Source organism: Torulaspora delbrueckii, chromosome 7 (assembly GCF_000243375.1).
Source record: "Torulaspora delbrueckii CBS 1146 chromosome 7, complete genome".
Taxonomy (NCBI): domain Eukaryota; kingdom Fungi; phylum Ascomycota; class Saccharomycetes; order Saccharomycetales; family Saccharomycetaceae; genus Torulaspora; species Torulaspora delbrueckii.
The window spans coordinates 222828-247270 of record NC_016507.1 but is presented as its reverse complement, the minus strand read 5'-3'; the positions used below and the strand labels follow the sequence as shown (position 1 = coordinate 247270).

Sequence of the window (24443 nt, the reverse complement as noted above, 5' to 3'; positions counted from 1 at the left end):
TACTATTTCTAGGGTTTAGGAATTGTTGAGATAACCTTAATGCAAAAATGACTTTAAGGTATCTGACAGATTGAAAATACTTCCTTTATTCTCTGATTCAAAACGATACAACTAATTGAACACCTAGGCCACTCAGGTAAATTGACACCTGGAAAATCGATTGTCCTCTCCAATGGAGTCGTGAACCGATCATGGAACCGCCGATGGAACTAAATTCCACCCTTTGAAGCTAGTATTCTAACTAGAGCAAAGTCCAATTAGCCATTGCTTGATTCGCTCGTATTTCTTTGTAACCAACTGTTTCCTCCTCTCGTAGGTCAGCTAGAGCACACTTGAAAGGACATATATATACTGCTAGCAATTCTAGTCTACCTCTCAACCTGTTATTTGGTTCTTCGCTTAATCTTTGTTCGTTTACCTTGCAGAAGCGAATGCTCTTTCAAGTCCCTTCCTTACTTTCGTCTAACCCAAAGAGGTTTTAGAGCCATACAAGAAAACCTCAGCAATGAGCCAGTCATTAACTGATGCATGCATGAATAATGATCTAAGGAAGGTCCAGGAGTCAGTCGAAGATTCTGCTCAAAACCTATTCCAAAGAGATGCAGATGGGCGGATCCCCTTACATTGGGCAGTTTCATTCAATCATAAAGAAATTATCCTCTACATCCTATCCTATATGAAAGAAGCACAGCTTGACGATTACCCAGATGAATCTGGATGGACACCTTTCCATATAGCTTGTGCTGTTGGTGATATAGATATAGTCGGTGAACTTTACGATAGAATGGTTAAGCCAGACTTGAATCTGCAGACAAATCAGGGTGTTACAGCTCTTCACTTAGCTGTCTCCAAGAGGCACATCAACGTTTGCGAGTTTTTACTTCGCCATGGAGCCTCTGTAAGAATAAAGGACAAGAAACTACAGTTACCTTTGCATAGGGCAGCTGCCTCAGGATCACCAGTATTGGTGGAGCTACTGTGCGAAAAAAAAAGTCCAGTTAATGCAGTGGATATCAATGGTTGGACCCCTCTATTCCATGCGTTGGCAGAAGGTCATGGCGATATCGCTGTGATGTTAGTGAACAAATACGATGCAAATGATCAATTAGAAGACTCAAAGGGCTTGAAGGCAATTGATTATTCACTCAACGATCAGATTAAAAAATACTTTCAAAATCATCTATCATAAATTTCTCGTTACTATGTAAAAGAGCACTACTTAATTATGAATTATGCATTACATTTCAACACTTTTAGTGAAGTTAAGTTCACGTCCCTGAAGAATTCCGTTGATGCTGTTGTCGTTTAGTATTGCATCGTTGCTTGTAGGGCAAGAGCCAATAAGTAACAATCCATGACCACGAATGGCTGATATTAATGGTCTGCAAATCATCAGCAAATCGTACGGGAAAATGATTCCAAGCAGATTGTTGTTAGCAACGAAGGAAACAATCTCATGTAAGCACTTTGATCGGTCATCGTTGAAAGTAATCTTGCTCTGATCTACGGCCAAGTCTCTCAAGTTGTGAGGTGTATCTCTGATAAATCGATCATTCACCACTCTCAAATCATTCATGTGGAGAAGCACTGGAAAACTAGGCTGTTTCCAATTAAGGATGGTACAGGCTTGCCAATTGCATGAGCTAAATACAATTGGACGCAATGTTTGGCCGGAGTGACGCAACTTTCTGACGTGTTCAAAAGTGAAGTTTAACACTTGATCGATAAACTGGTTAATGTCGACAAAAGGACTGATGTTCACGGGGATTGCTTCCATCTCTAATATGGTTGGGAAGCAAACCTGGATGTCCAATTGAATAGATAGTGGAATGGAATCCAAAAGGACATCGAAAGCTAAAATATTCGAGGCCAATATATTTTTCAAGCTCACTTCGTCATCAATCTGTGGGATTTCTTCAATCTTGAGACCAATTAAATTTTCTAATTGGTTTTTGGTTAAATCGCTGAGAAATATGTTGACATTGTTTATGGTAACGTATGGCAACGGGGCTACAACAATGGTACCGTCCTTTAGTGGATACACAATGACACTCACAAAACTACCAGATAACGATGAAGAAGTGATAATTTGGTGACCGTCCTTACTCAAATCGACGTCAGCACCAATGGTGGATTTCCAGTATGGTTCATACTTCGTGACTTCAAGTGCTCTACCAACATAGGGCATAATTACCTGGCAGTCGAAGGATAAAGTCCCAACATTGGTCAACCTAGAATCGAATAACGGTAGAGAAATCGATGAGATTCCGTTGACCATTTTTGAGTTGAAAGCCGCTGGCATTGCCGTGGTCTTCGCAATCATTCTTGTACCAAAAGCTGGGAAAACTTCAAAATCAATGGAAAATTCTTTGAGTGAATCAATCTGGAAGACAACATCCCGCTCCTCCTCATCAGCAATCGGCAGAATGATGTTTCTTGGAACTATATCTGCCAAATTTGAAGTTAAAGTAATTCTGCCAGGTGAGGAAAGAATCATTTCATCATCCTTTTGTAGCTGAATTGATGCATTTCCGGGCTTCATGACAAGCTTCACAAATATCTTTTTCTCCAGGAAATTGTGACCATACTTTCGAAGAGGAATTATTGGGGGCGGTAAAGCAAAATCGGGGATATCCTGTAGTGAGTTGGTAGGGCTCATTGACCTTGATATCGTGACAGGATTTTTCATTCTTTGGTGAACTTTGTCGTCCATGGTTCTTAAATTTTCCCTGATTACATTGATTACATCAACGTGAGTCTCCCAGATGGCATAATATAAAGGTCCCAAGCCATTTTCATCTGTGATATCTAATCTAGCTCCATATTTTAATAGTTCTCTGACTGTATCTGCGTGACCCTCTTGTACAGCGTAGAAGATAGGAGTCCACTCATTAAAATTGTCTACTTCGTCAGGGTCGGCCCCATGTTTTATCAGCAAGTCTATCAATTGTGCATCGCCCCCTTCTTTGGCAACAATGTGTAATGTACCAAGTCCTTCTGCGTCGTAGATGTCAGTAACACTTGCATCACCCTGCTGCAGGATCAAATCAGCAGCCTCGTAGTTGTTATGGTAACACGCAATGATCAGAGGAAGAAACTGTGGTTTCGAAGATTCATGGTTTTGGGGGAAAGCAGCAGCTTTTCCGTTAACCAATAGTTCGCGAACTACTTCAATATGGTTCTCCTTTATTGCTAGCACCAATGGCGTATGTGATTGATTGTCAAGAACATCAACTGAGTCTAAGAGCCCGGAAGATATTAACAATTGGACAAATTCTAATTTTCCTAGCTCAGCGGCGTAATGAAGGGGAGTTCGCAGGTACAAATCTTGAGCGTTCAGTAGATTCTTCAATATATCCTTTGTTAGGAAAGAATATTGGCTTGGATGAGCTGTTGTAATCATTAGCAGTGCTTCGCGCAAAATGAAGATGCGTGATTGGGAAGCACAATTAGCGGCTTCGTGGAACACATTTCTCCTAGAAAATACAAGGTCATTTTCATCACAGTACGATAAATCAACATTATTTCTTGTGCTTGTATAAAAGACATGAAGTGAAATATCATCAACCGCACTATTTCCAACCAGTAGAAGGAAAAGTTTTGTCAGATAGTCGTTCAGAATCACACTTTTATCAATTCTGCTCTGTGGGATTGCATCATCTATAGCACTTTTGATTTTTGTCAAATAAAACTCCTTTAGCAAAGAGTATTTTCTGTGATCATCTTTCAGTTTGGAGATATTGACTATCTCCATGTACCATTTCTCAATCTCTATGTCGATGTCGAGTGCCGCCTCTGATTTTGGAGCTGAGAGGTTGGTTTGAGATAAGGACGTGGTTGAAGAAGATGGTGCGAACTTGTTTGCAGCATTTGAATTGTTTCTTGTCATATCTGAGGCATAGTAGCCCATAACGTCTTCTTTACTAATATCATCCAATTGCACCAGTAGAGCAGTTGTCAAGTCATTCAACTTCGATGCTTCATTGCTTGTAAAAATCGGTTGCACAGAGACTACCGTCGCGAGATAAAACTCTTTCTGATGGGAATGCGATCTCTTATCCCATTTTTTAAGCACTTTGGCAAACCCGGTCCTGTTAAGCTCGATGTATTGTTCTAGATTGCTCAAATCTCTTTGAAATTTTCTTAACCCTGAATGAATATTCCGATAGGAGACAGATTTCTTTGACGCCAGCTGTCCACGTTCTCTATAAGATTCGAATTTGGTTTGCAATATGTCACAGATAATCTTTAGGTCAGATTCCTTTTCGAGGAAATGCGAATTCACCTTCTCCAGTTCTCTCTCCAATTTGAAAAAAAAAGATGCTTTATTCTCTTGCAATCTCTGATAAACGGTCTCTTCATTTAAATCATCCAAACTCAAATGATCATTAGAGGAGGTCTGTGCTAACGGGACAGCTAATTGTTTAATCAGCTTTTTCAATGCCTTATAGTCAATGAAATGACTGTTATACTCGGGCAGTTCAAGCTGTCTGGCTTCCAAATATTTACCAAACTTCATGGTCAATCGCGCAGAACACCCTTAGCCCTCGATCCTCTGAAGCTGAAAGAACCCTATCAACTTATCACTGTTCTTTATATCCCTAGAGGGGAATTATATTAAACGAAATAACTCGACAACACTTTCTCGTCGACGGATAACGTTGATCATCCAAGAAGAATCTTGTAGAATCGACAATAGGTGGTGTCCCATCGAAGAGCTTCAAATTGGCCCTCTAGGCATCTCCACGTGGGAATTGGTGCAGGATCGGAGACGTCACGTGGGAAAATCCGTGAGTTAAGTTGAATGCTCTTCACAGTGCCCTAGAAATTGAGCCAAGTTATGGGTCTCAGCCAGGAGTAGTTCTAATTGATCCTCTGTGATATCGTACTGATGTATTATGGTCATGATAGTTTTTTTTAGTAAAAGTTCGTAATCCTCTTCGAGAATTGATTCCATCGCTTGCCGTTTGCCTATCTCTAGCGTTTTGATGAATTTAAGTAGCATACGGTTGTCTTCAGAGTATTTATTGCGATTTGTCTCGCCTTGCATTGTAATGTAAATCTCCTGTGGGAAGTCAACCTCTTCAGTTGCTAGGTAAAGGGCCTCTTCCCAGTGGTATAGTGGGTACTTCAACTGGGATATGTTTAAATTCAATACAGCATCCTTCGATCCAGCGTATTTGACTTTCAAAGTCATTAAGAGCTCTTTTAGAGCGGACATCAACTGTTCATTGACGTCAGCGGCATCTTGTAAGTGTTGCAAGAACTCATCGCTACTGACATCCAGAATAATTATCGACCGAATATTCTTGACCAATTTGGGGTTTCTTAGAAGGGTTTCCCGAACCACTTGCATTCTAAATGGCTAATTTATCTGTCAGTTTTTGTATAGAGTGTAATGTAAAGGAGAGAAACGTTCGGCGGCTAAAAAAAGCCAGAAGAACATCGCTTAAAGAAAGACGAGAAGCAGAAGAGAGCTTTAAGAAGTTCCTCAAAGGAAGGTATTGAACAAGCTAAGACATCTTTCGGAGCGGAAAATTCTGTTTGTTAAAGGCTACTCTTTTTTAGCATAAATAATGGACACTTTGACAGATTGAGCAAAGGGTTCGGGAGTTAGAAGTGAGAGCGTCACGTAATATTATGATTTAAGTCGGTACTAGGCCTTGGAAAGCACCCTGTCTGGAGCAGAAAGTCCTGCTGGCTAGAGAGTGCTCAAGACGCTGCTTCTTGGAATAGATTGGACCATTCATACTGATCATCATATTCACTATCAACGGCTATCAACAGCTTCATGATATCTAGAGTTTTGGTTGACTCTTGAATACTATCATCGACCTGCTGCCGTTTGTTCTCTTCTGATGCTTTACAGGCTATCGCGTAAACACTTTTCATCAAAAGCGACGCCAAGGGCCATGTAAATTCAAAAATGAAGAGACATGCTGAAATGGCTGTCGAATCGCAACTGTTTCAGCACCTGAATTTCCTTATAGTTGTCACAGAAGCTAGGAAACTCGAAGAAGCTAAAAAGACGGCTCATCTTCTGCGATCTCATGCATGCAATCGATGTGAAATCTACCAAGACTATGTCGAAGACGACCTCGCATGGCAAAATGACCCGAAACAGCTGTTCGTGAAGACATATGGTGCTGAAGAGATGATAAACTTGATCATTAGTGAAAGCTGTGATTTCCCATTCTATCATATTGCAGCATTTGATTACATGATACCAGTCGTAACTCCGGAGTGGGTTAGCACATGTCTGTCGACCAATAGACATCATAGAACGGCGGTGTTCTCACCTGACAGACGTCATATATTCAAGGACTATCAAATATATGTTTCCAGACATTGCTTTAAACATTCTGAGTACCTTTTCTATACTGAGATTGTAAATGCGATGGGTGGCACCTGCATCGACTTTTTATCCAATAGAACAACCCATCTGATAACCAAGGACTCCGGTGATCCTGCTGTAGCGGCAGTTGTCGGGTTCGGTAAGGTTGATTCTATCAAATTCGTGTTTCCTACGTGGCTAGTACAGAGTTTTAAAGAACTCGCACCTGCTAGCACTGAAGAACATGCTCTAGATCCAAAGGCTCCACTCGAAGTACTTATGGAGAGATCCCAGGATTTATGGGGTATTGTCGATGACTTAAAGTTCAAGAAGAGGTCGTCTATTTTTGAAGGTCACAATTTTATTATCGGTTTAGATGTCTCTCTCGGTAAAGATTTGTATGCCACCCTAATAGAATTGCTTCAAGCAAATGGCGGTACAGTGATACGCCATGTTGACGAGGAAGATATCAAAAGAGGAGCGGCGGACTGCTATATTGGGAGTTCAGTAATGTCAAAAGAATACGAAACTGCGTCAGAAATCAACTTAGAGTTAGGAAACTTGATCTGGATCTTTTTCATGTGTACATTAGAAAGATTTCAATCTGCTGGTAGTAAGGTTATCTTTTCTCCTTTCAAGAAGAAATTGTTTGAGACAAATGAACTAATACTCTCCTATTCAAACTACTACGGCAGACAAAGGTTCTACATTCAACGTCTAGCAGAGTTGCTTGGTGGTTACAGTACTGCAGAGCTGTCGCGCAAGAACAGTCACTTGGTATCGCAGTTCTCATGGGGTAAGAAATTCGAAACTGGTCTAAGATGGGATAACTGTACAGTCGTAAATCATCTTTGGTTAGAGGAAACGTACAGGTCTGGTATAAAAAGGGATCCGCAAGAGGCTTTATTTCAGGAGTATCCAGTGAGAGGTGGTTTATACGGGGCACTGGGTCAAATGTCTGCAGAGAAGGTCTTATCACCAGTTGTTCAAGAAGGCGACGCTGGGAATCCAGAAGTAGCCACTGAAGGATTAATAACATCGTTCCTCGATGCAGGACGGCTGGAAAGAGAAAAGGATACGCCCGCTGTTGATCTGTCGATGGACCGCCAGAGAGAATCATCTGAGCAAGTTTTCGAGGAAATCAACGTTCTAAATCAGGCTCCTACTCCTGACTTAGAACTTGATATCCGAGGTGATACTCCAATCATTGAATTACCAGACGTCTCACTCGACCATTCAATTGCTGAACCCGGGAAGGACGCTAGCATAAAAGAAGTTGTTGGATCTCCACATGACCTCAATCCCATGGAACAGGCAAAAGATGAACCAATAAATCAACATGAGTCGAAAGTTTCTGAGGCTCCGGCTCCAGAGCCTTTGCCTCTCAAAGAAGTTACACTTGAGAGCAATGAAACTAGAGACCAGGAACTTACAACGGAAAAGGTACGACAGCAGATATCGAATGGAGATGTCGACTCGCAGGTGGATAAGCCGCAAATGCAGGTTAAATCGATGAATGCAGCAAAGGGGAGAGAACACAATGAGATAATAGAAGCACACTCGAACAGTGCTGAACCTCTGAGCCTAACACCACAACCAGTCAACATTAGTCAGGAACATGATCACATAACTCCTGTCACTCATAAGACTGGCTCGTCAAGATCTCAAACACCTCTTCTTTCGCTGACGCCAAGCCAGACACTGTCTTCTAGTGGAGGTAATAGGCGAGCTGCCAAAGCGAAAGCTGCCCAGAAGTTACATGATGATATTGAGATGCTGAATGAGTATCAAAGAAGCTCCAAACGGAAAAAGACAGGCTCTCTACTACCGCAAGAAATTGCACAATTGGAGAGACGTAAACTACTAGAACAGGAAGCTAAGAGGATCTTGGAGAGCCTTTTCCGCGAGGAGAGCTCAAGTCAGGCAGATGAATCTGTTGCGTTTGGCCGCAAGAAGCAACTTTACCACATAGAAGCAGTTTGTACAGGATCACATGAAACTATCAAAGATCTAGACAAGGTCTTGTTGGGACTCTTGGGGATCAAGATACATGAGGATATAACGACTTTAAATTTGAAGAAACTCAACACAGTTATTGCGCCTAAGATGATGAGAACTTCTAAGTTTTTGAAAAGCTTCAGCTTTCATCCGTTAAAATATGCGCTGAGACCAGATTTTCTGACCGATTTGCTAAGTCTTATTCACAGTGGGCAAGTGACAACGAGGCAGGACATGCTGCTGGATTTATCAAACTATACAATCTCCGAAGTGAACATGGAACTTCTATCAGAGAAGACATCCTTACCAAAGAAAATATTCGAGCGAGCTGGGATACACAAAGTCAATCTGGTTAGTGACGTTACAGGAGGAGTGGAAGTTATCTCCTCGATCCTGAAGGCACACGGAGTTGACGAGGTCAAAGTTGTTTCTGCGACCCAGATGGCTAAGCTTGACATTAATGATCTAGCGATTAACGAATCGCCGGAGCATGGCAGAAAGGCTGAAAGTACAGATTGCTTGATCATAATCACTAAATCATCACAAGTGAAGCACTTTAAGAGAATAGTTAAGGGTAAATGCAAAACAGCTATGGCAGTGGAGTGGAACTGGTGTATCTCGAGCATATTTGGATTGGATGTGGATTATACAGACCAACAAAATGTCATTTACCGCCAAGACACGAAGCCTGATAAGCGAGGATCCAGTAGATCCAAGTAACGCAATGTTCCTTAACTAAAGAATTTTCACGAGAAATAACGATGACAGTAGTTTCCTTGGATTGATCAACGCTCCAAATCACTAACGATTTGGAAACCTGCCCGTTCGATGGACAGGCAAGGAATGGAATGCATGAAAACCCACTTTACCTTCGAAGTCGTTCTCCTGCCGCTGAACAAGGAGCTTTGCATACATTGCTCCCTTTTGTCTCTCGTGGTAATATTATCATCTATGTATTTACATATTGAAGTGGAGATGCAATCACTCGACATTAAGGCCCGTCCATTCCTTGATGAAGTGCTGCGACTTGGCAACAGTACCAACAATCGACCTAGAAATGCCGTCTACCTTATGAGCAGCGGCGCGGCTCAATTCTCCAGTCCTTCTGATAATGGCATCTTGCTTTGCAACTGCATCAGGGAAGTTGTCTGCCTCGATGGAATGTAACAGAACAGCAGTATTACGGAATGTAGTAGGTAGCACGTATGAGAAACATGCAGATCCCAGTAGTAGAGGAGCAGCAAACCTAAACAAGAAGTTCTTATTCCTTGTTAGAACGGAACCGGACATGGCGGCCACTGCGATATATGTAAACCCTGGCAGCAGTTCTTCCCTGGGATCGGAATGCAAATCTGCTATCGTTGATGTCAATTTCCGTTCATGCTTATAATAAGCCGATGATTTTTCATCTAGCTTTTGAGTAAATCTATTGACAGTACCTGTTAACTGTAATCTCAATTTCTGGAAGAAGCCTGAAAGGTAATCTGGGGACCGCACAGATATACCATCGATCAATTCATTATTACCAATGAAAGATACAGCCTTATGTGGCAAAGGAGATTGCTTAGAAGCATCAAGAGTAGCTTCTTTGGCACCGGACGATACAACTGTGCCCTCTTGGGCTGGTATGACAGCTTCTTCAACTAAGTCTGCCTCACGATAAAAATTCAAACCCACAGCCATCGTATATATTTTATATGATAGTCAAAGAACAGCTATTCGAGGTATAATTGACTTATTCTTTCTGTGTGACTGGTGAAGTTCAAGTCTTGATACTTTATGATTGGTTGAAGAGGTATAAGGTGAAAGTCACGTGAAGTGGTAGTGGTAGTCAATAGAGCTAAGATAATACCTACAAGTCTCTCCAAGATAATTCAAGTGAGTTGCCATTGAAGGTGAGCCACCAAGAACGGATACTGAGCGATCAAACCATTTTATTTAAACTATTTGATGTAGAAAGCTACCATTTGGATCCAACACAGGATAATAGAGAAGGGGAGCAAAGAATGCAAGGCTCCTACTCAGTCGTTAGTCGTTAAAATGCGAAAATATATGCTTAGTGATGGGATGGCATCTCTCTCCCTAATTACATTATGGAGGAGAACATCATCAAACTGCCGTCACTGTCAAAACCCTGGTCACGATCGGAGCTTTTATTAGAAGGTGCGCTGGCCAGCACAACTTGTCTCCTTTGGTGGGCATTGAGCATTGGCCACAACTTCATATGAGGCCTGGGTACATTTGCCTGACCACTGCCCGCCGTGACTGCAGCAACATCCTGTAGATCTTCTTTCATGAAACGAGGCAACAAGTGGTTTCTCATATACATCGTAGGGACCATTGCACCGCAGATCACTCCTAGCATCAAGAGTGACAATCGGGGGGACCTTGCGACCCGTTGAGCTTCTGTGTATATTTTTGAATCTAATTTCATTGTGATTAATTGTTTATGGTTTAATGAAAAAGACTGAAGGAGAGAGTAAAGCAGCCTGACGTCCTTTATACATTATCATAATGAGCTCCTTCTATCATGATCCTTTAAGGGTTCTTACCCGAGGCATCATCATGTTAGCTAGTACGACAAGTTGCTTCAGCCTCACCTCACGGTTGTCCGTTATCATTTGAAGACTTTTCTGAAGAAAGAGCCTAGAGATTTCTTTTCCTTGTGCTTGACATTCTTTTTGTTGTTGCGTTCACCTAAAGGAGAAGCGCTCTCAGCAGCCTTGGTTCCCGTTGTATGCAGATGTGTTCGATGTGCTCTACCGATGGAAGTTGTTGGAGATAGGGTTGGTGACTTTGATTTTGATTTTGTGATTGGTCCCATGGACTTTGTCTTTCGGATTGACGTACCTTGCCTCTTTGGCTTATCCTCGTCATCATCAGAGGAATCCGCGATAAGCGACTTGACCTTGTAGATCCCTTCATCGTATTGAATCCTAGAACTTCTTCTTGAATTGTTTCCCGTACTGAACGGAGTTAAACGATCTTCAGAGCCAAGACTTGGATCGACAGTATTCATGTAGTTTTGACGAGTTGGTGGACATCTCACATAACCTGTTTTCTCGAACATATCGTATTTGCGTTTCTGCTCTGGCGACATAGGAAAGTATTCGTTTAACGAATCAACTTCTGAGTCGCCGCCCGAACTTAAGTCCTTCTTAGGACTGTTATCTGGTTGAAAAGGATTTTTCAGTGTCTTCAAAATAATATTGTCTATCGTGGCTAGTCTTTCGTCTCCCTTTGGGATTCCCTTACGCTCATCCCCCACTGTCCCTCCATTGGTCGTCTCTTCACCTAGTTTCTTTGGATCGATGAATTCGTAGGGAACCACAGCCGTCGACATTGCATAGTGCCTCATAACAAAGAATGGCAATTTTACTTTACCGTTTCTGAACTTTATCTGCAAGTTTGTACTCACAGTACTTACAATTTGTATGTCTGGCTTGTACAAAGCTGCAGCTCTAGTTACTGCAAAATCGGGTGATTCACACTTGATCATCTCGACCGTAATCTTAATTTTCTTGCCTTTAAGTCTTGATGCATAGTATTTCAAGACTCTTAGACACGAATCCTTAGCTTCTTCGTGAATTGCCTTGATTCGCAGACCTTTAGCAGTCAAATTCGAGGCATTTGGTTTTCCTTGATCTGATGACGAAGTGGAGACTCGGCCAAGTTCTTTGTCGTGATCATCGAAGCTCCCATAATCTGAGTGGCTTTCTACAAAATGCCTTCGAGTGAGTTCATAAGTGGAATCCTCCACCTCACGTTCAAAAAATGGTATTGAAGTGACAATGGCCAAGTGGTCACCATCCTGAGCACAATTCTCCACATACCAGTCCACTGATGACCATGTATACCGCCTACCGGAAATGTAACAATTAACATTACGGATAGCAGCCAAGGATTCTTCCGGTTTCCGGGATCCAGTCCTTGTGTTGAAATCTTCGACAAATTGGTCGTATTCTGCATTCTCTATTGTCACTGAGACAGCTCTATGATCGACCACGGGTCGTGAAGGGTAAATTGGTGCTAGCGGATCAACTATTTGACTAGTGCCCTTCTTCTTGAAATTATCGACGAAGAATGGGTCCTGTTGCTTGAAGTCGTATTTTTCGATCGTTGGAGTCGATGTAGATCTACTCTGAGATTCGTAAAAATTCTCCAAATCAGCCAATTCTTGATCACTCATTCCAGCAAAGCTTTTCTTTCTGTCATTCTTCTCCTCCTTAGTTGGAGTCTTCGCTAAGTTCGAACTGGGATCGAGTCTATCTTCCAGTTCATTCAGATTGGCGAACGCAGCCTGAGTATAACCATGGCTTGAACCAGAATTCGACTGCGTATTCTTTTCAGTTTCCCTGGTCAAGTTCTTCTCCGCCTGCCATCCCATGTTAGCTACATCATAGTCTGTTATATCCCAAGACTCGTCTGGACGCCTGTCCATTTTCCTTATTGACGGTACTTTAGGTGGAGGAGGCAACTTATGACTATTTCTAGCCATTCCCCTCGGTGAAGAACTTCTACTGCGATCCACAAAATCCTGGCTACGCATTGAGGATTTTAACGCATCCGGGGCAGACATAAACTGAAGCATCATCTTCATTCTCACATCATCCTGTGATTTGTGACTGGTACTACCGTGATCTTTTGTGAACATATCATTCTTGGGAGCGGGTTCTTCGTCCTCCACATGGTACAACGGATTGAACTGTGGTGGGATGTGCAAAAACTGGTTGTTAAACCCGACTGGTTTCTTACTATGCTTTAAAATATCCACCTGGTCATCAATCAGGGTCGGTGCGAGATCATCAAACGAAACGTGCTTAACATAACCGCTTGTATCCATCGTAATTCGATCGCTTGTTCCTCGATTATTCAAGTTGAGGCTACTCAATTCAGCCAGACCACTCTTCGAGCCCAATTGAAAGTCGCTAAGCCAACACTGAATGTTGCAATCGGACTATATACACGGGTCCAATCTGAACTTCCCATTGTGAGCTCCCTGCATCCGTCATTTCACACGTCCCGGCTAATGATCTTCTTAAAGTTCGATTTCCCTCAATCCTTGCAGATCCATTTTGAGATTTTGAGTCCGGGGGGTCAAAGGTGTTGAAGAAGTGTCTATTTCGCTCAGAATTGGGCTAATATTTTCGCTGTTTGATACTTTTGTCCCCATATAAACGATGTACTTCTTGATTTGGGTTAGAAGGAATAGACGTTAGACGACTCTATTAGCTTCTATTACCATCTAAATTTACATTTCCAGGGTCCTTTGGAGATATTGGCGGCTTTTTTCTTGAACTCTTAATCAAACATTCCTGGTGGTTTCTCGACAGTATGAGAAGCTTCTAGTGGTTTTTTGCAGTACCGAAGAGGTTCTATATATTAATTTGTCTTCCTTGTGTTTCGCAAAAGTTAATTGTTTCATATAGAAATTAGCCGCCGAAGCATTTTCCTGGAAGTGCTTTAAAGATAACACAGTAGAAAGAGAGTGTAGATATTCTGGAATAATAATGTCCCTTGAGAGTGCTCGGCCAGGGTCTAAGTCAGTTGTAACACTGTCTGATTTCTGCAATCGATACAGGATCAGCAAAGACGTGAGAGTATCTATTGGGGTACACAATGAAGGTGTCTTTACTATTGACGAAAATGCCTTTATAGGTATTCGGCAAACTATGGACAATCTTAGACAGAAGCGACAACGAGATGAAGAGTGGCTGATGGCGGGAAAGAAGTTACGTCTATCTCAAGAGTCTCTAGAAGGTAATACGCTCGATGCAAGACAAGATTACGACGAAAATGGTTCAGGATTACTGCCTAGTGACCTGGCTACAAACTATACATATCATCACTCTGGTTATGAGGATATTTTGGCGTCTGAAGATACTTTGTTGCCGCGATACAGAACAGAGCTTCCGTTTCAAGCACTTTCATCTGCCGGACTACCGTCAGGGCCCCCACCAGGACTTCCAGTAAGGCCTGCAATACTAAGCTCAGAGGATTGCCATGAAAGAAACAGCAGCCCTCCGCCTAATCGTTGAATGTCAATGCCATATGTATTTTTATGTGTCATAGGATAGTTAAAATATGCTATGCGGAAATGATAGTTACTCTTCATCCATTACTAACTGCTTTTTCTTCAGATCAAGCACTTCACCTTTCAAATTGTCTCGCTCTTGTTTGATGATATACAACTCCGCTTTCAAGTCATTGATCTTTGCATTATAACGAGCAAACTTCATGTTGGAGTCCTGAGCAGATGTACCGCTGCTTCCGCTTGCCAATCTCGTTTCTGATACATTCGATCCCTCTCCGACTGATGACTCATGTGCGTAGGTCAACTCTTCCAACTCGTCTTTGAGTTTCTTGTTTGCCTGTTTGTATTTCTGTACTTCTTGTTGTGACATTTCAAGAGCTTTACTGGCGTTTGTAGCTGAACTTAAGATACTTTCGTAATCGTCTTCATATTTTTCAAGCTCATTCTTCTTTGACAGTAACTCTTCGCTTAAAGTGCTGTGTTTCACTTTTAGATCCTGGTAATTTGTATGCAATTCTTCACGGGATTTCTGTAAAGCGTCGCTGCTTTGCAGCAACTCGTCCAGCCTCGTTTGTAATTTGTTGATTACAGCTTGATGATGACGACTATTCCCTATAATGTTAAGACTCTTTTCTGAGCCTTCTCCTTCAGGATCTTTTACTACATCTTTTGACCTCCATTGTGAAATCATCTCATTCAGTTGCGCCGAGAAATTCTTGACATCTTGCCTGAATTTGCTATCCGATTCTTGTAACGTCTTCTTCAAGTCCTCATTTTGCTTAACTTGCGAAGCATATTGCTCTTTCATACTATCGAGCTCTGTTTTATACGAAGGCTCTTTTTCGTACTCATCGATCTTATCGTTTTGATCCTGCACAATTTTATTCAATGTTTCGACTTCCAAAAATCTCGAGCTCAATAGTTTCTCCATTTCCTTCACATGGTCTTTCATGCTGTTATGATCGGCTTCGAGTATATCGTAACGGGATTGCAAGCTTACAAGATTAGTGCCATTTTCATCTTTTGATGCACCAGAGGTCAATTTTTGAACTTCACCCTCAAGCTGCTTTATATATGCACTCGCTTCGGTAGCCTTGCTCTCTGTGGCTAACTTCAGTTGTTCCAATTCTGACCGCAGATGAGCCAAAACATCTTTACTAACATTTTCTCTCGAAATCGATTTTGTAACTGCATGCTCGGATTTGGTATTCGCAGGTTCTGCTTCTTTGTTGGGAATTGGGCTCTGTGGTTCGTCAATTTTCTTGATTGTCACGGCCTCTTTCAAATTGCTTGGTTCAGGCGCTCTCATAACCTGCTGTTGGACCTGTGAATCGTATTTGATGTCTCCTTTAAGCGGAGAACTTGCTACAGTGGCGACTCCGACTTCATCCTCTGTGCTTACTTGATCTTCCCTGTGTTCAGAGCTTAAAGATGCGACTCGCGGTCCCGGTGTTTCCTCAGAATTCCCTAGTTGTGGGACTGGTGAAACTGGCTTCTTAATGGCCCTGATATCACGGTTGATGTTACGAGGTGGAACTTCTAATTCTTCGTTCTTCTTGAAAGAAGGGCGTTCTTCATCCTCCTCACTATGTTGAATAACTTTTGATTGCGGAGTTTCCAATTGTTGTTGCAAAGGTGTTCTTGTAGCCTTGGGTGTTTGATTAACTTCGGCATTGTATGGTGTGAGAATGTTTGGCTGGGGTTGAGAACTTTTTGTTGCTGCTGCGAAGGTGGAATCGTTGATTGGTGGTGTAGTTGGGTTGAAGGGCTCTGAGACATCAAATATGCCGGGACACAGGTCGCCTAGACGTGACAAATCAAGAGTATAGAGAATAGTGCCTCTCCCCATATCCGTTTCGCTAGTACTGAGATCGTATTCGCCCTGGCAAGCATAATCGAACTTATCACCGCCCATTATTAGTATCTTATTATTTTTTAGCAATGTAATAGAGTGCCCTGAACGACCTTGAGGTATTCCAGCTTTGAAAACAGGGAATTTGAACCATCTACATGATTTTAGATTCAAAAAGTAGATGCTGTTCAAGTAGATATCCTGCTCGTCCTTCCCGCCAACCACACACATCAAATCCTTATAAATAAGTGCTGCATGTTCTTGAAGAGGAGGTGGCCTTGCTCCTGTCGTTTCCACCAGAGACCAGTCATTCGACATGATGTCATACACAAAGACCTTGTTTATCAGGCCCTGCATTGTGTCACCTCCAAAGATCCATAGTTTATGGTCGTATGAAACCATTGTGTGGTTAGCCAAAGGTGGAGGCACAAACGTCTTTGGTTTCAGGAATTCCCAGTGAGAGTCAGATCTTCTGAATGAAGACAAATCATACACGGCGAGATCGTTAAAGAAAGTATCATCGAACTGACCACCAAAGAGGTAAAGTTTGGTTTTCATCTGGTTCGTAGCAATGATAGATATCTTGTGACCGTACCTCCCCAATGGACGTGGTCCTACGGGGTGTGGAATAGTCCATTTGAAAGAGTTTATATTGAACAGGTACAGATCATCATCCATAAGACCCTCGCTATTCACCTTATGCGTATCACCACCGAATATCACGAACGCATTACCACATAAAGTAGCTGCATGGCCGACTCGAGGTGGTGGTGTGAATTCACTTATATCGACTGTCTTGGAGGAAAATTGCGTACCACTGTCATCGACGTTAATGATCCACGTATCACCATACACTGATTCATCATGCAGGCCTCCTATCACGTAGATGCGATTATCATCAGACACATATGACGATGCAACATGCCTGTAACGTGGAAAAGGTGAATCCTGAAGTTTTACTCGATTCCAGGGAGTATACTCCCTCTGAGGTTGTACTAAAGAAGTCGAAGCTCCCGAAACATTACGCTGTTGACTGGAAGGTGGTGTGGGATAAACACGAAACTGCTGTTGCTGGCGAGGCTCACTGTGGGGTCTTTGTTGTCCCGCCTGTGCCTGTCTCTGCTGTTGGAAGTAACTCTGGAATGCTGCGGTGGAAGTTGCACCTTTAGAAGGCGTAGATGTACTAGTAGGAGACTCGGAATGAGCCTCCTTCTTCTCCTTCTTCTTCTTGAAATTGAAAGGTGCCATATTTTTGGTACTAGTTCAATTGGGCTAAGATTACAACCGATAAGCACCAATGCTAACTTCAAATCGCAATCCTTTATAGTACACGTACGATAATGTTACAACGGCACCAATTGGCCCAACGCCTGTTTCACAGTCCTGATACAATCCACAACTTGTAACTAATAGTGAGAGAGAGCCTTGTTTGCATATTGTTGTTGCTACACGTATTTAGCGACTCCAAAGTTGACCACATAATAAAGGTAGATAAATCACATCGATGACCAGGCTAAGAGGGTTTGAAATTGTATATCGTTGGCTGAGTAGCATTCGAGACTCTGGTAGGATTCTTGGGTTCAGTGAGGTTTTAAAGCTTTGAAAACGGATGAATATTGACGATTTTATTGAGGCGACCGATAGGGATCTGGAGGTGGATACAAGCACAAGAAGTGGTCCAGGGTCACTAACACCACCTGGGCTGAGCTCCCCCGGTAGAAGTGTCTCGGGAGGTTCTGGAAACCGCCGGAATAACATTCTGGAAGGAAATAAGACACATCTGCAACAGCGACAATTTTCACCGCTGAACTTTAGCCATCAGGATCACCCATTGAAGTCCAGTCTAAGGCCTTCGGTGAATATGGCAGCAGCGCCAAGGCGTTCAGCGACTTTGAACAAGCGTCGGTCACTGATTCAGCCGATAGTGGCGCCCAAGACACCCGACAACCATGGAATCAAGAGTGAGCCGTCAACTTTAGTCGCTGATAGAGCACATAGACAGAGATCTGATAGTGGAGCTTCTATGAGATCGACTCAAGCGGGTACTGAGCCGGATATTAGTACTCTTTTACAGAATCTTGCGACTAAAGAGCTCGAGTTGTTGGATGGGAAACATAGGATCGAAGAGTTGAAGAAGCAATTGAATGCAGAGGATGCATTGCATCAGGAGAGACTAAGGGAGTTACAAGAGTTGAGAGAACAGGTGGGTACTCATTTTCAGAGAAATAACGTGAGTAACATGTCACCAACCGGTGAGAAGCACAGAACAAAGCCCAAAGAGCCTGAGGAGCCTACAGTATATGTAGAGACAGCTTCGAATCCCGCCGGTAGCAACGAGCCGCCGCAAGATGAGAGACACTCACTATGGAGCAAACCTTTAGCGATACTAGGTCAATTTGACCAAATCATACAGCATGAAGTTGAACGAAGTTTACATTGGGATCAACCTGCATCTCCGGCAGAGGATGCCTTAAGGCAGGAAACCCCCGATGAAGGCGGCGTATCAAGATCCATATGGAATTTTGTAAACGATGTGAAGAGTGGGCTATTGGGAATAGACGAAGAAGTAGAAAACGAGAGTCGACCTGTACCGAAGAAAGATCGCACAGTGCGATTAACATCAGGGATTAAACAATTCAAAACTACGAATAAGACAGAGGCGGACCGAGAGGCGAACCGAGAAGCCAATAAGCTCAAGTTCATTGGTGGTGGCATGAGTGGAGACGAAGATAAACAAGCCAGTCAAGGCGTGGAGATGAAAGAGTTATGACCATTGCATATATACTACTACACTAATTTTTATGTTTTGTTCAAAAAATTGGACAACCTGCTTTCAAAATTTCTAAAAATGGAAAGGAAGAAGAGATAGATGCAGAGATGGGAGTTAATAAACCTCATCGTGGTTTATTTGATTGAATATTCGAATTATTAGATTAGGTACATTTATAGAACATCAAAATCATTAGTCTTATGCATATTATCCATCACTGGAGTGAATTCATTACCTACAACACTCCCATCCGATTTTCGCAGCTCGTTTGAACGCATACTGACCAATCCACCACTTATATCACGCATCAAACCCATAAATTTAGAGCCCGATAGTTTAGAGCTCACTGGAGAGGGTGAATTCGATGTCGAATTCACAATATCACTAGCAATCTTTTGAAATTCATAATCCAAAGGACTTTCTTCATCCAGAAGTTCATCTTTATCATCTTGCAACTCTCTCTCGAGTGCTTCAAACTCTTGCTCAAAATGCACATCATTGGCCACAGGATTTCTCATCACTGGCTGATAAATTGATCTATGCAAAGCAGGGGAAACGTGTGCCACATTTCGACGTGTCTGTTGCGACTGGTAACCTGCATAAAGCTTCTTGTATTCGTTGTCAAACTCTAACGGGTCTTCTAATTTCATCGAAGAAAACTGATTCAACCAAACATTCGAAACAGACTCTGCGGGAAACACTGGCGAGGGTTGTTGCACTTCCAAGAACTTATTCTCCAGAAACCCATCATTCTTTTGACCGTTTAAGAAACTGTGTTCTATGGAACGCGTAGGCGGAAACTGTTCCTGACTATTGAAACGAGCTCCAAAACCTGCTGTCCCCACTCTATCACTTTTACCAACAAACTGTTGTAAAGGATTACTTTGACACGACATCCTGTCACTCGATATGATCATTTTAGAGATTCCAGGTGTGCTTGACTACTCCGGTGACTACTTTATATACTGCCAAGTAGGGCTGAGTGGCTTTTTCCTGTGGAGAAAAAATCTTTTAGCCGATGGGCGATCTCCATTAATCCAGCCGATTGCCCGCTAAACGCATATGGTCAGGTGATGAGAGATTTGTATGCGTTTAACGGGAAGGCCTCTGGTTGCTACAGGTTACTGTATTCTAAAGAATACTCAATATATATTCGTATGATACTCAGATGTTCTAATTAATACCCAATTGATTCACAAGAGTTCTGTTACTGTAAATAGAAATAGCAGGAGGACAACTCTGATAGTGTCCTTTGTAGTGTGTGGTTTTTTGATAGTTTTATAGATCCTAATAGCTTCCTCGTATGCATTTTGGAAGCTTCTGATTCTTTATAGTATGGCTAAGATTTAAGATGGCTTGAATCAACATAGTATTATCCTTGTTTTCCAAATATTTATTGGTCAAACGAGCGAGGTTATGACCGGCTCTTTTGTATGATAGCGAAGAGCTTGCAAATTATAATAATTTATCATATTTCATTCAATTTATTATCTAGAAATCTGAGTAAATGGTTACGCAGATACCTGTTCGTTACGTAGTAAGGTTGACGCTTGAGGTTGAAACTACTGTAGAAGAATGGATCAAAGTGGCAAGTATACCTCGCAAAATAACATTTCCGTATGTTTCGTTTAAACTGTCTTATAATTCCGTCTTGTCTTTTTAATTGATATTGAACGCTCTTGTTCTTGTTCACTTTTCTGGTGATCTAGTCGATCATAAGGTTAGAAGCAATTCACCCAAATTGATTGATCGAATTATTGTACTCACAAGTGACTTAACCCGAGAATATTCTTCGTTATCAATAACTACAATCAGTGCTTTTGCTAAAAGAAATACACGGTGAAGTATATTTGGCCTATATTCATTTTACATTCAGGATTTTTGTGACATTGTGATCGTTTGGTTACCATGAAATATCATGATTTGTGAGAATCGCTATGATGTTTGACAAGAATTGAAGGTCCGTAATCTTCTTTTAGTTAATGTCCACCGTTGCACAATCTTTCAACAGCCTTGAGTAAGTTGTTTTACTTCTGTCCACATTTATTCTAAGCTTACCACCCATAGCAAATTATCCCTGTTAATGTACTTGATAGTTTGAAAAGAGCTCCAATTATATTGTAGTGACTTCCAAACAATAATGAAGTTAAACATTCAATTGTATCTAGAAAATGCCATACAAAGTCTCCTGTTTCTGAAGTTAAAATTTAACTATATAAAGTTATAACAGTGTATCGTACAAATTGAAAAACGTATAATTGGGCGTCTTAAATCATCATCACATCAAGGTGTCGTTTATTTGGATGCGGCTTCCACTTCGGCTCTTAGCTTTAATCTACCGGATAAGATGTCACCGATTCTGCTAAACTCTGACCAGTGAATTTCTTCACCCTTTCTTAGTGCAACGTTAGTCTCGTGTTCCCACAAGTCAGCAATTGGCTTGAAAGAAACGTTAGTACCGTTGACACAGATAACAGCAGCAGAATCATCTTCATGCTCAACGGTAGAGACCTTGTTACCGTGTATGTCGAACTTGAATCTTAGCACTTTTTCATCACCAGCGCCCTTGTCCTGTTGGATGTTGTTCTTCTTGTTCCATTGTTCAATGAACTTAACACACTTGACAGCGAATCTAGAAGCGACAACACGGTCCTTAGAGCTTGGGAATCCACCTTGTTGGACGTGGCCTGGAATAGCGGTTCTAACACCAAATCTGTCCTTGCTCGATTCAGAAATAATGTTGGCCAACAATTCTGTGCTGTAAACGCTAGAAGCTTGTTCATTTCTGATCACAAGCTTACCGTTACGGTTCTCACCCTTGTCGTGACGGAAGTTCTCCTTTAGCAAAGCCAAGTCTTCTCTGATAGTAGACAAAGTGATCTTGTCCTCTGGAGTGTATACCGAGACTGCACCAGTGATTAGACCAGTGAAGGAGGCAATGAAACCAGAGTGACCACCTTGAACTTCCACGACGAAGACTCTTCTTCTTGTGGCGGAAGCACTTTGCTTAATTTCGTCTGTGTACCTGACCAAGGCGTTCAAACAGGTGTCGACACCAAGAGAGTATTCAGTACCTGGGACATTGTTAGAGATAGTGGATGGGATCAACACCATTGGGATGTTGAAGATTGGGTATTCGCTTCTGCTATCACGTAGTTGTTTCAAAGAGTTGAAACCTTCGAAACCACCGATGATAATCAAACCATCCAATTTGGCTTTTTGGAAATAGTATGCAACGGTACCCATATCATCAGCAGCCACAGATCTGTTAGTACCGATTTCAGAACCACCCAGGTTGTGCCAGTTCTCAACATCAATCCAGGACAATTCCTTCATTTGACCGGTTTGAATCAAACCACTGAAACCATTCAAGATAGCAAAAGGCTTGTGACCATGAGAGATACAGTACAAAGTAGCTGCACGAGTAGCGGCGTTCAAAGCAGCAGATGGAGCACCAACGTGAACAATACCAATGTTCAATCTTTGGTCTTCTGGCAACAATTCAGCACCATCATCCTTGACTGTAGTAGACAAGAAGTTCTCATATAGTTCAATGAATTCGGTGTCTCTCTTAGAGATTGCAGCATCGAAATCCTTGTTAGCAATGGCAGTAGCCACAGATTTAGTTGCTTCAACAGACTCGACCAAAGGCTTTCTGATGATCTTGTTTTCCAAGATACCAATCAATGGGGATGGAGTGCTTGGAGTCATTTCAAGAACGGCCTTGACGGAGTCAACACCTTGCAAAGTAGCTAACCATCTGTCGTGAGCGACAGCTGTACCACCTCTTTGAACGTGACCCAAGATGGTGACCTTGGTATCTAGACCCAAATCAACCAAGACGTTCTTGACATCCTCAGTAGTGACAGGGTTCAATAGATCATCCAAAGCACCTTCAGCAACAATCACAGTGTTGTTTCTTCTACCCTTGTTTCTGTGTCTTTGACAAACTTCCTTCAACTCATCTTGCCATTTACCGTGAGGAACAGCTCTCTCTGGGATAAAGATGTAGTCAGCACCAGTAGCAATACCGGCCATCAAAGCTAACCAACCACAGTGTCTACCCATAACTTCAACAACGAAAGCACGAGAGTGAGATTTGGCAGTTTCATCAATGTAATCAACCATTTCACAAATTCTCTCCAAAGCAGAGTAAGCACCAATGGTAGAATCAGTACCTGCCATATCGTTATCGATAGAACCAACAAGACCGACCATGGTCAAGTTTTTGTATGGTTCAACTTGTTCTTTAGTGAACTTACCATCCTTCACCAATTCTTCAACCAAGGATGGCCATTCGTGTCTGAACAAATCAGCACCTGTTAGTGAACCATCACCACCACAAACGATCAAAGCATCAATACCTTGAGAGATCAAGTTACCAGCAGCCTGTTTACGACCCCAACGTTCTTTGAACTCCATACAACGAGCAGTACCGATCAAAGTACCACCTTCACTCAACCAACCTCTGACATCTTCCCATTCCATCTTTCTCAAATAGTTACCACCTTTCAACAGACCTTCGTAACCTTCGTAAACAGCGAACACATCACAACCAAAGTGAATACCAGTACGAACCACAGCACGCACAGCAGCGTTCATACCTGGAGAATCACCACCAGAAGTCATAACAGCAATCTTCTTCTTCTTCTGACCGCTCAAAGTTTGTCTCAAGATCTCTGCATTGGCACTCTGAACTGTGGAACCTGCTTCTGTTGCGCTATCATCTAGGAAGAAGTCCCTAGCAGTTGGTTCCTCGTCCAATGGAGAAGCCAATGGAGAGAAACCAATCTTGTTGCCCAATGGGTCCTTGATAAGGACCAAATCATCGGAAACTTTTTCAGCATTTGGAAATCTTTCAATCACCTTGCCCAACTCAGTGGTGAAATAAGTCACTATACAAGCGTCCTTATTTGTATCTTTAATTGGTTCATGCATGACAAGACGAATCTTAATCAAAGCACCACCACTTTGGTGCTTGTTCTTAGCCTCTTGTTGTGGGATACGAAATCCACTTTCATCCATTTCACTCAATTTGAATGCTTCCAACCATGCTTCCTTCAAAGAATCTTGAGAAGTACCAGAAGATAGAATCAAATTTTCACCATGTTTGAATTTATTAAAATCCTTGACGGTAGCGAAACCTAGAGAGTGGTAAAATTGAATACAGTCCCTGAATTTGTTTTCATCATTTGTAGTCACTGATGCAAATGCTACACCGTAGCATGCTTCTTGAAGAGCCACCATATCTTCAGCAACTTTAGTGTAAAAATTATATGAAAGAATTCACGGTAAAGAGTCTTTTAAAGGAATGACAGTTCCAATTCGCTATTTTCCTTTTATTTAGAGATCGAACAAATTCGTTCCAGTTCAGAAGGTTTTCCTTTCTAAAATGTAGTAAAATGTGGTGATTATTGGTGAATCCTGGGATGTGCAGGACTCGGGAAAGATGCTG

The 24443-nt window shown here is 42.0% G+C and overlaps 12 protein-coding genes across 12 annotated transcripts; 4 read left to right on the top strand and 8 right to left on the bottom strand.

The window, feature by feature from the left end:
- Positions 1-505: 505 nt before the first annotated feature.
- NAS6 (Nas6p) lies at positions 506-1189 on the top strand (the record flags this gene model as incomplete). The annotated part of the gene is made up of 1 exon (XM_003682650.1): positions 506-1189. The coding sequence occupies one exon, from the start codon at positions 506-508 to the stop codon at positions 1187-1189; it is 684 nt and encodes a 227-aa protein (XP_003682698.1).
- Positions 1190-1237: 48 nt separating this feature from the next.
- PHO81 (Pho81p) lies at positions 1238-4519 on the bottom strand (the record flags this gene model as incomplete). Its single annotated transcript, XM_003682649.1, has 1 exon — positions 1238-4519. One exon carries the CDS (start codon positions 4517-4519, stop codon positions 1238-1240), a length of 3282 nt encoding a protein of 1093 aa, XP_003682697.1.
- Positions 4520-4795: 276 nt separating this feature from the next.
- SPO16 (Spo16p) lies at positions 4796-5356 on the bottom strand (the record flags this gene model as incomplete). Its single annotated transcript, XM_003682648.1, has 1 exon — positions 4796-5356. One exon carries the CDS (start codon positions 5354-5356, stop codon positions 4796-4798), a length of 561 nt encoding a protein of 186 aa, XP_003682696.1.
- A 588-nt stretch (positions 5357-5944) lies between these two features.
- RTT107 (Rtt107p) lies at positions 5945-9052 on the top strand (the record flags this gene model as incomplete). The annotated part of the gene is made up of 1 exon (XM_003682647.1): positions 5945-9052. One exon carries the CDS (start codon positions 5945-5947, stop codon positions 9050-9052), a length of 3108 nt encoding a protein of 1035 aa, XP_003682695.1.
- Positions 9053-9313: 261 nt separating this feature from the next.
- MIC26 (Mic26p) lies at positions 9314-10015 on the bottom strand (the record flags this gene model as incomplete). The annotated part of the gene is made up of 1 exon (XM_003682646.1): positions 9314-10015. One exon carries the CDS (start codon positions 10013-10015, stop codon positions 9314-9316), a length of 702 nt encoding a protein of 233 aa, XP_003682694.1.
- A 403-nt stretch (positions 10016-10418) lies between these two features.
- SPG1 (Spg1p) lies at positions 10419-10766 on the bottom strand (the record flags this gene model as incomplete). Its single annotated transcript, XM_003682645.1, has 1 exon — positions 10419-10766. One exon carries the CDS (start codon positions 10764-10766, stop codon positions 10419-10421), a length of 348 nt encoding a protein of 115 aa, XP_003682693.1.
- A 183-nt stretch (positions 10767-10949) lies between these two features.
- On the bottom strand, positions 10950-13175 carry TDEL0G01140 (uncharacterized protein; the record flags this gene model as incomplete). The annotated part of the gene is made up of 1 exon (XM_003682644.1): positions 10950-13175. One exon carries the CDS (start codon positions 13173-13175, stop codon positions 10950-10952), a length of 2226 nt encoding a protein of 741 aa, XP_003682692.1.
- A 667-nt stretch (positions 13176-13842) lies between these two features.
- TDEL0G01130 (uncharacterized protein) lies at positions 13843-14370 on the top strand (the record flags this gene model as incomplete). The annotated part of the gene is made up of 1 exon (XM_003682643.1): positions 13843-14370. One exon carries the CDS (start codon positions 13843-13845, stop codon positions 14368-14370), a length of 528 nt encoding a protein of 175 aa, XP_003682691.1.
- Positions 14371-14436: 66 nt separating this feature from the next.
- Positions 14437-17466, bottom strand: TDEL0G01120 (uncharacterized protein; the record flags this gene model as incomplete). The annotated part of the gene is made up of 1 exon (XM_003682642.1): positions 14437-17466. One exon carries the CDS (start codon positions 17464-17466, stop codon positions 14437-14439), a length of 3030 nt encoding a protein of 1009 aa, XP_003682690.1.
- A 361-nt stretch (positions 17467-17827) lies between these two features.
- TDA11 (Tda11p) lies at positions 17828-18988 on the top strand (the record flags this gene model as incomplete). Its single annotated transcript, XM_003682641.1, has 1 exon — positions 17828-18988. One exon carries the CDS (start codon positions 17828-17830, stop codon positions 18986-18988), a length of 1161 nt encoding a protein of 386 aa, XP_003682689.1.
- Positions 18989-19161: 173 nt separating this feature from the next.
- Positions 19162-19884, bottom strand: PEX21 (Pex21p; the record flags this gene model as incomplete). The annotated part of the gene is made up of 1 exon (XM_003682640.1): positions 19162-19884. The coding sequence occupies one exon, from the start codon at positions 19882-19884 to the stop codon at positions 19162-19164; it is 723 nt and encodes a 240-aa protein (XP_003682688.1).
- A 1399-nt stretch (positions 19885-21283) lies between these two features.
- On the bottom strand, positions 21284-24235 carry PFK1 (6-phosphofructokinase subunit alpha; the record flags this gene model as incomplete). The annotated part of the gene is made up of 1 exon (XM_003682639.1): positions 21284-24235. The coding sequence occupies one exon, from the start codon at positions 24233-24235 to the stop codon at positions 21284-21286; it is 2952 nt and encodes a 983-aa protein (XP_003682687.1).
- Between the last annotated feature and the right edge of the window lie 208 nt (positions 24236-24443).